The sequence below is a fragment of the Neodiprion fabricii genome, chromosome 1 (genome assembly GCF_021155785.1).
Source record: "Neodiprion fabricii isolate iyNeoFabr1 chromosome 1, iyNeoFabr1.1, whole genome shotgun sequence".
Lineage (NCBI taxonomy): Eukaryota > Metazoa > Arthropoda > Insecta > Hymenoptera > Diprionidae > Neodiprion > Neodiprion fabricii.
In genome coordinates, this window is record NC_060239.1 from 30312556 (window position 1) to 30328336 (window position 15781).

The 15781-nt window shown below is 41.1% G+C and overlaps 1 protein-coding gene across 1 annotated transcript in view; it reads left to right on the forward strand.

Moving 5' to 3' along the window:
* The first annotated feature begins 8882 nt into the window (after window positions 1-8882).
* Window positions 8883-15781, forward strand: part of LOC124179607 — a 42263-nt gene continuing 35364 nt past the window's right edge. The window contains exon 1 of the mRNA XM_046564188.1: window positions 8883-10054. Within this exon, the coding sequence (XP_046420144.1) occupies window positions 9937-10054 (118 nt within the window). The 5' untranslated portion in view covers window positions 8883-9936. The remainder of the gene's footprint in view (window positions 10055-15781) is intronic.

Here is a 15781-nt window from a genome sequence, read left to right on the forward strand (position 1 = left end):
AGGCGGAGAGTTTATTAGTCCTCGCTTTGTCGACAGCGATATCGATTTGACGAACCTTATTGATTACACCTTCAATTTACAATCGGTGGTAAAACCTGCGCTTCGTAGACTCTTGCGACGTATGATTTGAACAAGTTTTACTCATTGTCAAATAGAAAACCACGGTAGTCCGCTAGGCACATGTGACTCCAACCGAGCGTTCGAAGCATGATAAAGTTGACAGTTTTATCTGCCGGAAAGATATTCAATATTTCATCGTCACTTAAGTCCGAGACTAACGAATTTTATTCCGATCAGATGATATTAAGACGGAACGAAGACGGATTAGGATTTTCCGACAGCGTGCTGCAGGAAATAATTAACACGACGAAGAGTCATTTGACAGAAGAAACGGAATTCCAATTGAGGGAAAAAATAAAATATGCAAAGATGAATTACCGTTGCGGAGAAGAAACGATCGCGCAACAACGATCTCTCTAAACCTTATATACATGCATATGTATAATATAACACACAGGTATGTAAGAAAATAATGAAGGGGTGACGTGGGCTGCACACGATTCGTCGTCTGGACAGTGAAAGCGCGTAGATAATGACCGTGTAATGAAAATCTGTCGCTTTATTATATAGCTGTAACGATCGGTATTCTCATTATTCTTGTTATACCCTCACCCTAGACGCCTTACAGAGGCGTAATGATGTACGGACAATGAACGATTGGAGAAAAATACCGCACGTCTATGAAATATATAATAATACACTAATTGTAAGTGATAATCGTAACGATCCAAAGATTAAACCTCTCTCTCTCTCTTTCTCTCTTTCTCTCTTTCGAGATATATCCGCGCAGCTGCGCAAAGACGAGTGCACAGTAACAATTCGTGGATGGTACGTGAGTCATTAACGCACATAGAATCCGGCCGTTCTGCATGGCGGGTGCCACGCAAACAAAGTCGGCATCTCCCGCTGACCTAATTGGGAAATCCTGTGGACCGCTGTGCCGCAGATTTTAGATCGACTCAACGACGAGTTTACCCAATTTGCAATTAATTTATCACGGGTTGCGGAAATCTGGAGTCAATTACCGATTGGGATGTTCATTCGTTTGTCAACCCTTCGATATTAATCATTATCGTACTCTCGTGATTTGAACAGGAACAGCAGTATTTTCGCTGCAACATCAGTCATGGAAGTCGAGAGAAATCAAATTCTCTCTATAGAGTGCCACGTTGCTGAGGTTTATTTTGAGGCTCTGCTAACCGCCTTCAAAACTCTGAACAGTTTCGATTTCTTCCTTGACGGAAGTAGGGTCTGATCGTACATCTCGTCGTATTAATTATTTGTGACAAATGGAGGAAAATACGGCTTCGACCAGGTCGTAGGCATTCATTTTTATGGTAAAAAATTCAATTTGTCGAGCTATAGAAAAATACTCGGGTCACGTATTACCCGCAGGGGTTCACAAAAATCATTTCACTTTATTGCTCGTCAGTAATACGTACATGGATATATACGTATAGATATTATCGATGTACCGTTATTCACACAGAAACAGACTCTCTGATCGTCGTTCTAACCTTGTCATTCGTACTTAGATGACATTATTGAATTTCTCTAGTCATCTCGATTCCGGATATCGATATTTGTTTACCCAACGTTCAGAAACGCGCGACGCTATTCGTCTCGTTTTGCAGTAGAAACGCACATTGCGTGCATTATTATGCGTGCATCTCGTACCCCGGACAACTCTGGCTAAATTTGGATCACATACATGCCTCCGACTTGGTATATTCCAGCGGATGAACGGTTAGCAAATTTCAGTTTCCGTTCTTTCGCAGGCGAAGATAACAACGCTCGGCGGCTTTTTCATTGACCGTGATAAAAGACACTTGGCACTTGAAATTGTCAACTTTTCGTTCGCGGCGTAGAAACGAGCGTAATTGTAATCAGTATTGTCCGATATATCATAACAACGCGGATGAATAGACACGAGACGACGGTCATGGATTGTGTGTATACAGATGGTGGTATTACTGCGGGTTATAATCGTAACCATCTATGGACGTTTCCCAGAAGAAAGGATCATACGCGTATAATGGCTGTTTTTATTTTCACTTGGAACGTGACAACTCTCGTCATCATTGTCTTCCTTGATTTACCGTGTAAACAGCAACGCTTGTATTCCCTTCGCGATTATTTCACTTACCCGTAGCTATTATCGAGCTTATAGGTATTCAAGGCGGGTAGCTCGCTAATTCTTTCCCCCGTTAAACATTACCGCGTACTGCGGTAGCTGCAGGGAATTAAGCGTGCAAGTGCACGGATAGAACGTGTCGTGTATTACAGGCAGAGACCGGCAGCTTTCGTTTGCACCAATGCTGAAAACTCTACGTTTCCAATGACAGGGAGCGTTGACGCCGCGCGCATACCTTTTACTTTCCATTTTCCAACGATTTATAATACCCGTAGAAAATTTATAAATAATGCATTCGCGTATTCAGAGGTACCTATGCATGTTGAATACATAGAGCGTACGTATGTAACGTATGTTACATCGTCACGGTGCGGCAGTTCTGCAAATCAATGATAAAACAGCAAATGATGTACATTTGCGAAACGTATACCTTCGGGTTATTGCGATTTAACGACCGTCACTAACACCCGCGTACAATTCTAAATCGTTTTCGTACATCGAGTAGTCGGTATATAATGCATCGTGTACACCGTGCGTTTGTGTATGTGACGTGTGTGTACGAGCGATTGCAAATAGATTCGAGACAATTATTATATATAGGTACCGAGCGTTTATCGATATTGTGTTTCCGATCGAATGCCGCAAATGCCGCAGCTCGTCTCTATATCGAGATGAGCCCAAGGTACAAGCGTATATTTGGCACGTCTATTATATATTTTACTCTGCGAATATTGCACAAAGGCTTTTGTTTCGCAACGGCTTCGTTATAATTGAAATAGAAGAAGAGAAAAGAAGCGAATAAAAGTAAATAAAAAACTCATTGTCAGTCGGTTTTAACTCTCGGTCGTGTATTCACCGTTTTCCGATATTCCATGTATTCCCCATTGTCTCGACATTCAATCTCCGATGATAATTACGACGCGCATATATGCCGTAATACCTGTCGCGTTTAAAATAGAACATGATAATGGAACTGTTTTTCAAATTCGGGTGGGAAAAAAATATACGCATCTATTTTAATACGTTCGCTTTAAAATGAAAATGATTAGTTAAAATTCACCCGAAGTTCCAACTCTGTCATTGTAATTAGCTAATGACTAAAGCGCGTCTAGTCGGTGCTCACGCCCGTACAATCTTTTATACATACGTTTGCAATGCACCCGGACTCGTATTTACATGTACCTGTATACATAAAAGAATCACACACGAGTTTGCGAGGCACGTCCTGACTCGTGTGAGTCAAGCGAGCTCCCCGTGACTTGAGAGCAGCGATATCGAGTTTACTAAAATTAACGAAAAAGAAAATCCTGCATCGGACTTGACGAGCGTGCGCATTTCGCGTTTTTCTAGGCATTTTAAAATTTTTTTATAGCATTTGACAATTCTTCGAGTTGTAATGAGATGTGTAAAGAAAAAAGAAGGGTGCTTTCATTTTGTAGGATTCTGCGATCATGAAAGGTGGTCACCAACTTGGATCAGTTGAGAGAAATTATTGTTAGGTTTCTATCATCATTATTTCTTTATTAGTAACTGTCTGGTTTGTTGTATCTCGCATTGTAAAACGTAGATATGAGTTATTGTATTATTTTATGCAGCGTGTTGAACGAATCAATGTGTGTTTGGTCTACTCGCGCGTGGTTTCGATATTACGTTACACACACCGTTGAAGAAATAAAGATTGTACATTCTTTGGGCAAAATCCATGATATTGGGGTGTGGCCGGCGATATTTCACTAAAACGGCCTGTTATACGTACAAGTAAATATCTCGCGGCTATTAACACCAACTGCTAAATCCCTATCGCATCTATTACAGTGCATCACTACAGCGGCGGTGAAGCCCAGCTGTATAATTTATTTTTAAACGTCTCCAATGAGTCACGTGTCCGCGGCTCAACGAACGTAGATATATATAAAATGAGGATCGCAAGTCTGAATAAAACATATATATCGCACATCACCGACGAACGTCGAATGAGGGTGAAACCTTGATTTTAATTACCATTCAAAGCACTCTCGATTTAAGACCGCCGAACGAGTGATAACTTCGAATTCTCGTCAATATGTATAATAATTCGTAGCAATTAATTCCTGATATACGAATGGCAATCACACGGCGGGATAACAATTGTATTGTGTAGATTATTCCCGCCTTGACAATTTTTTGTTTAATTAACACACCGAACTAGGAGACAATACACGTCGAGAATGAGATCGAAGGACACTCTCGTCGTGTAACATTTCGCACCTACTATATACGCTGACAATAATTCACAGTTTGAATAATATTTCGCGATGTAAAGGCGAACAGGCAACATTTCGTTGAGTACGTATAACGTATTATTCTTATCATCATCATCGTCATCATCATCATTATTGTTGTTGTTGTTGTTGTTATTACTATTATTACACACGTTCTTCCTAAAAGCGCCGTTGACGCAGCGCTGGCGCCATCAGTGACACGTACACGGTTCACCGGAGCCCAAGAGGAAGAACTTTTACGAGGCTTGAGATCGGCGAACCGGACCGGATGACCTACGCGTTGCGTTGTTATATATAGAAAGCAGATGTGGATTTATGACCCCAACTAAGGCCATCGCGGTTTCTTGATAATCGATCTACGTACGTATTTAATTTATTACTCGCGACGGACTTTTATCTCTGCGATCAGCGACGAACCAACTAAGAACTAACCACGTTACCGAGAAAGTCTAGTGAAATGAGTATCGTTACAATAATGGTCTACATATCGTTGGACGTATAAGAAAATTGACACGGTTAATTATTCAGTGTAATTACCGTAGTTCGTAATACTTTATTTTCTGGTTATAGTATGATGGAATCCGTTTAATTAGTTAACTACGTTTTTCCGGTTGAGTGACTTTCTAACAACAATCTTGTTGCACCATCAAAATATCGCAATAGCTGTAGGAAAATATATTGCGAGTGACCACGATAAAAAAAGAATAGCAACGGTTCTGTATTTTTTTTGTTACTTCTTTCTTAGTCTTTCGCTTCTCATCCATATTTTGGCTATTTTGTGTACTTCAAAAAATCTGGAAAAATTCGTGCATGTTCCTTGAGGCGTTTAGTTGCAGGTCCAATAGTTTGTTCTCTTGATTATTCATTTAGGAGAATGCTGCACGCGTTCTAGTATACAAAATATACACATAGCAAGAAATCACGCGAGCACGAACGACTCCATGTGACAGGGTAAAGGTTAAACACCTTGCTAGATTCAGGAGATATAATAGATAAAACCTGGTGCTTCAAATTTATTCTTTTTTCATGAAAAAGTACGCGGTATGCAGTCGGAAATTCTTAGTTTTAATTCATTGCCACGAAAAACAAATTCGAAAGCAATAATAAATTTCATAACCGAACGACAAACAAGAGCTATGAGTTTGTCGGATCCAATTCCAGTTCCTGCCTCCCCTAATTTCAACATGGATAGAAAAAGCAAAGAAAGGTAAGAAAAGAGAGGGAAAAAATATGTTACATATATATAATCTCCGCAGAGCATTGTGCTAAAATCTCTATGAAATAGATTTTTTCTCCCTCCTTCTCCCTTCCTTTCTTTGCTTTTTCTTTTCCGTGCGCGTGTTTTTCTTTCGCTCTCGGTGTCCATTTCAACAATAAGAGGAATCCGCTAATACGTCGTCAGACGATACTCCGTTTGATATTCCCCTCGAATTCACTACACATACCTACATATACCTACTGCCCTGCAGTCTCCGCGTCGCCTTGCTGCAGGCTTTTGCACAACGGTGGCAGCAGTCGACGCGTGTTGGTTTAACGGCGACACTCTACAAAAAGCCTCCAATGCATCAGCTACTTTACTGCAGGGTGAGAGCTGACGATGTTTTCTCTAAGGGCCCCACCCGGCCTGCCCTTTCATTTGGGCCTCCACTTTGCTCCTTACGTCTGCCGCAGGAATGTTGCCCTATATCGCGTTAAAGAAATCGGGCTGTACGAACCAGAGGTACTAGCCTATGTATGTGACATTTGGCAAAGTCCTATAATAAGTACTGTCCGTGGGCCCATTATTCTACATTCTATTGCTTATATAATTTGCGCGCACAACGCTGTAATACGTCGTTTGATCCGCGTGCAAATATCCTACGGCTGTACGTTCCGCGATGCAGAGAAATATGTTCACCGAGGTCAAAAACTTCTCTTTACGTATCATAGATGTAGCTTATCCACATTATCCAAGGGGGTACGTGTATAATTGTTATAATTAATATTGATTACTTTCTAGAGCGTTCATAAACCTTCGACGATTTCGCACGTCGCACTACGCGGCCTTTTACTCGATGGTAATTATGTTAATAACCCCAGGTTGATCTCACTTTTACCTTAACGCGTAACGGACGACGTCGAGTGCGGGAGATTAAGCACACTGGTATGTGTAATGCATACATATACATACGTGTACAACCCATGGACAACGGGGATGTGCAATTTGCGAACACGAATCGCTGACCAAGCGAGAATCAAATGTGTCGACTTTTGCACATTACATACACACGACACTCGTCATTCTATTTACATCGTTCGGATTAATGGCCCGTAAGCTTTTACGAGAGACGTATTGCAGGTATGTAGAAAAAATTCAGTGCTCAACGATAGAGAAAGCAGGCTCGAACGTTATATGAGGTACTTAAAATTTGAAAAAATTCTACAGTGAAAATTGACCAATGTTTGCACAGTTGTGCTCGCGCGTTTGTGTGTGTCTGTGTTTTTATATGTAAGGAAAAAAGCAATGATATGTAGTTATAATTTAGAAGAAAAAAAACACAGACATATATATATATATACGAGTATGTGTGTATAATACTTTCTCCGAGCATTTAGAAAAGTCGTGACCCACGATCATTCGTGTTAACCTAATTATGGATCGACTCCGTAGTTCCGATTTATGGGATGTAAAAAAAAAAAAAAGAAAAGAAAGCAAAAGTTTGAGAAAATTCATGACGAGGTTCAATCTCGATGAAATATGTACACCTACCAGGTAACGAAATTATAGTATCCCAACTTCGTGTAAATTACTACAGTTTTATTACACGTATACAGGTTTGTTCAACCGCCGATCAAGTGGTTTTATGTTACCCAAGTGCAGCGAGAAACGCGCGATAAACTATACCTATAAACGCGACGCAGCATGTTCAGCGATTCGCCAGTTTTTATTCACATACATACGCATACATGTATAATTTCTCGGTCACTGCCTTCGAGAGTGGTTGTCACTTGGCGAGCTTTCATATTATTATAATCACCATAGAACGACGTCTGATACTCTGTATCTCGATTCAAAATTTAGGTGTATACGTTAAATTATCTCGGCCCGAGGGCTGTAATACCTACATGCCTGTGTATTATATACGAACAAGTGGTTGTCGTATAACTTGAACAGATTCTTACGGAAATCAGAATACGTAGTTTTGTTTCATCGATCGAACTCGAGGATGTTAACTTTATTTTGTCGGTTGTATGATGATGATCGATAAACGAGTTAGTGGAAACGAGCAAAATACAAACGAAGAGTGAGAATAAAGAATAAAGAATAATGAACGAAGAGTGAACTTTCAAATTTTACCGTTGGCAACAAAGCGGCTAATCAAGTTCAATTCAATCTCTATGTCCAGACTTGAAGCGATCTATACTCACCAGGTTAATTGTAAACGTTAAATCTTTATTGTGCATTGGCGATCGCCTTCGGGTTAATTGCGAGCCAAACACTGATATTATACCGCGAGTCATAATTCTAACTAGAGTCGAATGCTGATTGTGCCGAATAGTATAAAGAACAGACGGACAGAAATAGCTGGCGATACGCGGTTCACACCTCAAGTTGAAATTTTTATCGCAGCTAGCCGATCCATATACGTATATATAACGTTGGTAAAAAAGTATGTTACACAAGTACAGGTAAAATTAAATGAAAACTTTGAATATGTAGGGCAGAAAATTGGGATAGTAACGAAAGAAAGAACACTTCAACGACCAAGTTTGCGAGAATTTTTTATGTGACAAGTACAATTAGCACATTAACAAGAAATTATTAATTACTAATAGACGGTGATAATATTATAAATTGTGCAGATGGTGGAATCGGTATTGCGAGTCTGCACTGTTATAATAATATCAACAAAAAAAAAAGTCATTCGTATCAAGAGCTAACCATACCCGTTTTTTTATACAACACACGTACCATACTTACAACTGATTTTCAAATGAAATTATACTCCAGCAGCTCTAGCTGTCATTTTGTTTGACGTAAAACACCATTCGACATCTAACAAGCTCCGCAAGCCGTCGTAGAACCAAAATAAAACGTCAAGTGTGTCAAAGAGCGGCCATTTTCATTTTGCGTCCAACAATTTTTTCGAATCCACCTGACGAATACATCATATAAAAACGTTATTTTTCTCAATATCGCGAAACTAAAACAAAAAAACGTCGTAAACTATTCCAACGCCGAACATTTTTATCTAAGAAACAATATTCTCTCATCGAGTATTCCGTCAACACATTTTTACGTCCATAAACAAGTGACTCTCTTGATTCGCTTGCAGCAGCCGCAGCAGCCGCAGCAGCGAGATTCCGAGAGGGTAAGAATTAGAGGCATCGAACGTGGCTAGCAGTGGGGATAAAATCAGTTGCGGCGTGACGAAAGTCGCCGCGTCTGGTTAGTCGCTGGCAATACGCCCGCCATGGACGACGTCGAGGCGATCCGAGTTGGTCATAACTCGATCCCCGGTAAAACCGCGTGTTGCTCCTTACCGTTTCCCGATGGAGAGGATCGCGGCGGTGTGTGTAATTAAAAAGATAAATATTCTGTGCGAATTATCGTTATTTATTTACGTGGATAAACTCAGTGTCGTTGTCAATGACTGTAACAGTGTACCTCGAGTCTTTTGATTATATCGTGGATTCGCCCGTGTCGTGTAATCTCTGTGTCAATACGCGCCTCGCATTGTTCGGGTGACGGGTGTATCGATATGATTTGACTGTAAAGAACTACGGGAAAAAACTGCGTTGCATCCGTTGTTTTAATACTGCGCCGATAAGAGACCGGCCACTTCCCAGCGCGAGAGCTCATTCTCAGATATAAATCGCAGTAGGCGACCGAGTTTTGGTCCCAGTCCGGAAACCGGGTGAGAAAAGTGTTTAACGAGAAAGCAAAATATACCGTATGCACACGGTTCAAGATTGTGTCTGCAGTTCGCGGAACGAACGTTAAGTTAAGGATTACGGTATAGAAAGTAGCGGGTTTGTGTCGTAACGCTGTTTAATAACAACGCGTACCTATTCAATTGTTGAATCATTCGGATAATTTGGACATGGCCAAGGAAGCTTTGGGGAATGATGAGATCGTCGTGAACGCTTCGTGTTTTCTCGTACAACTTTAGTAAGGAAGCGAGTAAAAGTTTGCACGTTACTCGGGTCGTGGAAGAATAATCGATGGTAAACCGATATCTCGCAACAAATAATCAACGGACGAACGAAGAAGAAGAAGAAGAAGATTACCGTCGGACGGTTGCGATCACGTACACAGAAAATTGAAGAGAAACGCGTCTTGTCCCACCTGGTTCGTATTTTAATTGTGTCGTCGTCGTGTCAGTGCGATCCAGTGAACGAGTTTAAACGATATGTATCGCTGAGCGAATCACTCGCGTAATTGTGAAAAATTAGTGAAGATTTTGACGAGAAAGGATTAATCGAGCATCGTTAGTCAGGATGATGATGGCTCCTCCACAAGTTGTCGGGGTGTTGTTGAAGAAGCCCGGACAACGCGAAGATTCTCTAATTCATCCCAGAGTGCCGCCGTTGGATCCACAGGAGATAAAAATTCGCGGTGAGTTATTATTTATTGTATCTATTCAACGATTCTGTTCGACTATAATTTTCACATCCGTGACGCTACCGAGGAATTATTTCCATCCACGTGGATTGAATGTTTGACCGGAATCGAAACAGCCGTCGCAATCGGCAGATGCTCGAGGCAAAAGGCGATTAATCTCCAAGGGGAGGTTCTCGGCCCTTCTTACGATTCGTTGGTGGCTTTGCTTTGAATTTTCTTGGGTGTAACGTAAGTATGGATTTATGCAGAATTTGCGACGAACGAGAAGAAGAAGGAGAAAAGGGAGCAGAGAGAGAGGCGCCGTTGTTTCCTGTATTCTACTGTTATCGGTGATTCGTACAATCGTCTGTTAACGACTAAGCACCTGCTGGACTTGCAGAGGTCTCGATAAACTTTCGGGACTGATTTCCTGCCGATTGCAGCCAGTGATGTATACGTATATAATGCCGATAAGGCAGAATTACGTCATTTTCGATAAATTGGCTTACCTGCTTTAGATACGTGTTGAGATTGTGTGCGGTTTGAGTCGTTACTAAAGTGCGAAATCGCGATTTATGGCACTGTTCAAGTCAATATGTGTAAACAAAGCAAAACTTGGTTTATACGTTATTGCATACAAACCGAAGTCTCTGTATATACATACGTACTTGCTTACGATTTATCAGAGGTAACGAAATACGGACCTCCGACTTCGATGCTTCTCGGGTATCTCAATTTCAGGATATCCATAACGAAGCTGGATCGTGTGGATATCTTGTACTTTATAACGACGTGTTCAATTACTGTTTTCATGTATTAACTATCGATCAATAATATCTATATACCGCGATTCCGTTGAACAAATCAAAATCATTCTCGTCGTCTCTTCACCCGCGAATAGCTAACAGCTGTTGAAATTTTTTTCCTTCTCGTTAACCTGCGGAAAAAGTGAATCGTTATTCGTCGGTGCAACGAAAATTCGTCCCAGTTTCAGCGTCGGAACTTTCCGCTTAAGAAAATAGGTGAACGGTTATCTCGTATAAACTAATTTGCAAGAATAACGACTTCCGCGTATTTCGTTTACGCGAAAAAGGAAAAACTTGTTTTCGTACGCGCTTTGACACTAAAATGGTTTTAGTCGTCGTGTTTGACAATATCCAGGAAAGTAGCCGACTGCAGCTTTCGCCTGCAATCTCTGTACACGGTAGCAGCTCTGCGTAAGGTCACGGAAGTTTGAAAGAAAGGACCGTATGCTTCGGGTCACGAAATAGCAAACGCCCCCGATATTTCCTCTTCTCCTTTTCTCCTCGGTCCTCCTCCTCCTTCCGGTGGGATCCAGGACTCTGTTAAAATCTCCGAGATCCCCTTACGGCCTTGGTTGGTAGGTAGGCGCCTTATATGTATAGTAGGTTTTGCAAATACTAATGTGATTCCGGTATACAGCTGTGGCAGGGTCGGCTGAAACAACCCTGCGTGACATCGCATATCCAATCCAAACGAACTCCGACCGTGCGGTGCAGTTACTCACTTTCGTACGTGATTTACGAGAGTCCTTTTGCCAATCCGTGCAGGAACAATACAATGCGGATTGTGAGAGTGCCTACATTTTTAAAGTTGTGTTTGAAAAGGGTCGTGGTTGGCCAAAAATCTATGCTGTCCACCAACTTTATTGCGAGATAATATTGAGATTACACGTTACATTGAGTATTTGTCAAACTCTTTGGGAATGCGAAATAGTTAAACGAAACCATAAAATCGGATATGGATACTTTATTTCAAATTATTTAGACGACAATTTTCTACTAATTTACTGAAACACTTTTTTTTTCTCATTTCAACATCGTTGTGTATTTAATTTTACAACATATTTTCAACAATATTGATTATGATCGATGAATGGTTATGTTGAATCGTTTACTGTATAAAAAAAAAAGAAAATCTGATTCAGTGACCTTGTAGAAAATGATAGAGTGAAATCGAACGAATCTACTAGATTTTTAACTGACTATCTTTTCTCTATCTATATCTATTAATACAAACTTTCCTAGTTTCATGCAAAAAGAAGGCCGGGAAATGTATTCCTTCAATAAGTGATAATTCCATTACAGGTATTCGTTTTTTTTTTTTTTTTGGCATTATCATTGCGTCAAACAAAACTTTTTGCTGGGTATCCGGTTTCGACATTGCATGTAGTAAAATTGCGCTGACTGCGGCATTTTATCGTCAGTTATGCGTATAGACTTCTAATAATAATAGTCAAAAATTTACATTCTACTCAGTCGGTAAAGACTGACTATAGCATTCTCAATGGTCAGTTAGCACGGTGAAAAGACACTGCGAGTGCAACATGTGCGCGTATAGCTGCTGTCAGGCCAATTTCGACCTCCGCGACCCTTCTTTTTTGTAACGGCGATGTAATAGCCGTATGTTGGGTTAGCTTTTACCAAACGCATCGGTGCGTTTGAGCGTGTCTTTTTTTTTTATTTTTTATTTATTTTACGAGGAGCATATTATGGAACTTGGGTAGGTCGCAGAAGAGCCCTTTTCTTGTACCCTTATCTGCAACGATCTTGGTTTCATTGCGATTAGCTCTCCGACAGCTGCATGCTGCCCTGCTCCAATGTTTCACAAGTCGAGTTTTGTTTAGCCTCCTGCGTTTTGAGCTATACGTATACGTATAAGCATGGAAAATCGTGTTTCCGACACGTACTGATATTTGTTTATTCATTTATCAGACTACTCGCTGCGGGTTTTGATAAATTTGTTATTTTCATTCGACGCTCTTCGATGAAAACATTTTATCCCCTCTTCTCCTTTCGGCGTTTCTATGCCTTGGGTATGTATCCGGAAGTATTTCTTTTTGTTTTTCGTTGAGTATCACGTATTTAATGTCAAAATTTCCAGCGTAACGATTCGTCGTATAATAATAATAATGTTTCAGAGGTATATCAAGCGCAATGTTTGTCAAACAATTACCGAGATTATGCTAATGACTTACCCAAGTATCTCCTCGGCTTGAAATACTCATTCGTTGTGTGTGTTACGTCCAAATCCGTAAGTACGGTTGAAAAAATAAGAACAATTATCAAAACTGATATCGTTCATTGTAATCGTAGAAAACGCAGAGATTATCGTAGAAACAAATTCCTAAGAAAAATCGTCACACGTTCAACCTCATGGCTTATAATAAAATGTGTTCGTCGTCAATTTTAGGAATTGATAATTCGAGGTTTTTGGTTCATAGAAATAGTCTCTTGGTATGTATGGTATTTAAGTGCAAACAATTCTTCCCAATTGCGTGTGCAACGGAGAACCGGAAATGGTTACGGAAATTTTAAACTAACACAATCGGCCTACGGTACAGATTGTACTTCTTGTTACAACGTTGGTCGTTCTCGACGGGTGAATCAGAGATTAGAACGAAACGAAATTAGCCCGCAAGAAGAAAAGGATCATATATCCCCGAGGTTCGTATAAAATCGTCGTCGTCTGGGAATAACGTTGAACTGCAAAGAATCGTTGCACCCCGCTTGAATATTTGTCGTGAGAAAACTCACCGAGCTGTAATCGTACGGAATGTTCAATCGCATTGCACCCATGGGGTTAGTAGAATAATTTTGAGTATTTTTTTTTAACCACGTTCCAGGTTTAATCGGCATCTGAAAATCGTTGAAAATCGCTGCAGCCATTGAAACGTGAAGGAAAATTTTGTTTGTTTAATTGTGCAAAGCCTCACGTTTCGTACCCCTGAAAGATTCAATTGATTTTTACGACTTTTCCATTATTATCCTCGATTCTCCCCAAAGTGTTCGTCGTCTTCAGGTCGTCCCGCCAATGGTGGTTTACTTTTACGATTTCGTAGACCGTAGACTCGCGCACATTTGCGATGCACGTGATTATATTACCCATACGCATACCTTGGCATTTACAACGGCGTTCCCTCGCCGCGGGTCTTTTTTGAATCCTCAAATCCCCGGAGTTCCGTATCGACGGGGCGTATATGGGACTTTCAAACAGTGCCCGTCAGGCCCATATCGCCCATTCGATGCTTTCCCCGTTTTTCAAACATTCGCGAAATGTCACGGGGTCCCATAACGCCGGTGGTGGTCGGTATTGTTCGCGTGGGTCGTAGGGGCCGACTTCCTTTGACGATACGTACATATATATACATATATATATTCCTCTTCTTCCGCTGGACGATCGTGCTGATGAGGCAGAAATATGCTGGACACGTACGTTTAGTTTTCGCAATTGCACATTCCCTTGCTTTTCTCTATACGTAGGTATTCCTACATCCTGAATTACTATATATAGCTTCGGACTTTCCCCTTTGCCCGTGGACGATAACTTATATTATCTATTCTTTATACAACCGCAGAGATTATGTTATACGTACACTTGTCGCACAAATGTATACATGTAATAATACCTAAATGTCAAAGTATGCTGTATGCAATCGGATCATTTATTCTTGATAACATTCAATGCATAATGTGAGACAGAGTGATTTTCAACGGGGGTTTGCGAAATTCAATTGAGACAACGAGTTGGAGGTAAATTCTTAGGACGATCGGGAGATCTTGCTTGCACACCTGCCTTGCATAATAACCATCCAACGCTTTCTTTCCACGTCGCCGATTCGCGTGACATTCTGCCAATCGATAAATCCACCCACAGCCAACGAAACAATGTCGCCTTCTCCTCGCCTTTCGTGCGGCGAGTCGATATCAGACACTCGCTGGTCAATCTAGATAATTCCATGGGATCCGGTGATAGACGCGAACCGATACGTGCCTACGTAGATCCAACGTAAGCCAAGCTGGGAAAAGAAACAGAGCTCCGCCATGATCGGAAAATACTCATTGTCGTATCAGACGTTCGCCTCCGCGCTGATTAAGGGAAACTACGTCGCGCGACGACGAGGAAAAGTTTTCCATATTGGCGAACCCTCAATGTCGTCACCCTGACACTTGAGTTAATCTATTCGAGTGTGGGTATAGACGACGTCTTGGAAAATGTATGGCTGGGCGTATCTTTTTATACTTACGTAAAGGCTATACCGGTTAACCGGTGGTGTTTATCGATACGGAGACTAGAGCCACGGGCCGTATGTTATTGCAATAACAGCTTCATCGCTCAGTAACTTTGCACTTTACTGTGTACATAAATCGCCGTATTTTAATATTCTGCGCAAACTCGACCGTCACAGGTTACGAAGGTACGCGTGAACCGAAGGGTATGATTCACTTGTCCTTGGATGTTCAGAAATCGGTTTCGCGCAGGGTTCAAGATTTTTGGGATTTAGAAAAAAAAAGAATCCTTCGATGTTGGGTGGATCGAGGTTTCCAGTTGAACCTGGCACTCATTCTTCCGTAAAAAATAATGCTCCTCTGGATCTTACATTATAGGAACACATTTTGCCATGGTAGGTACTGTGTACAAAAGCTGTCAGCGTTCGCCTGGGCTGGTGCGGACTCGGATCTCATACCTGCTTTAGATGCGACAGCGGACTTCTGTATGCTGGACATAAGTTCATACCTGTTACGTCGGAGACTGTAGATATGCGCGAAGGTGTGCGTGTGTGGGTATCCTAGTAACACTTGGCAATTCACGCTGTCTGCGAAACAAGCTACCGGCTAACTATAAAGTCTGCTTCAGCCTTCGCCTCGAAAACCAATCAACCGTGTTCACTCCAAGTCGTGTGCAGGTACTGGTAGACCTTCCATACCTTATACTCTTTTT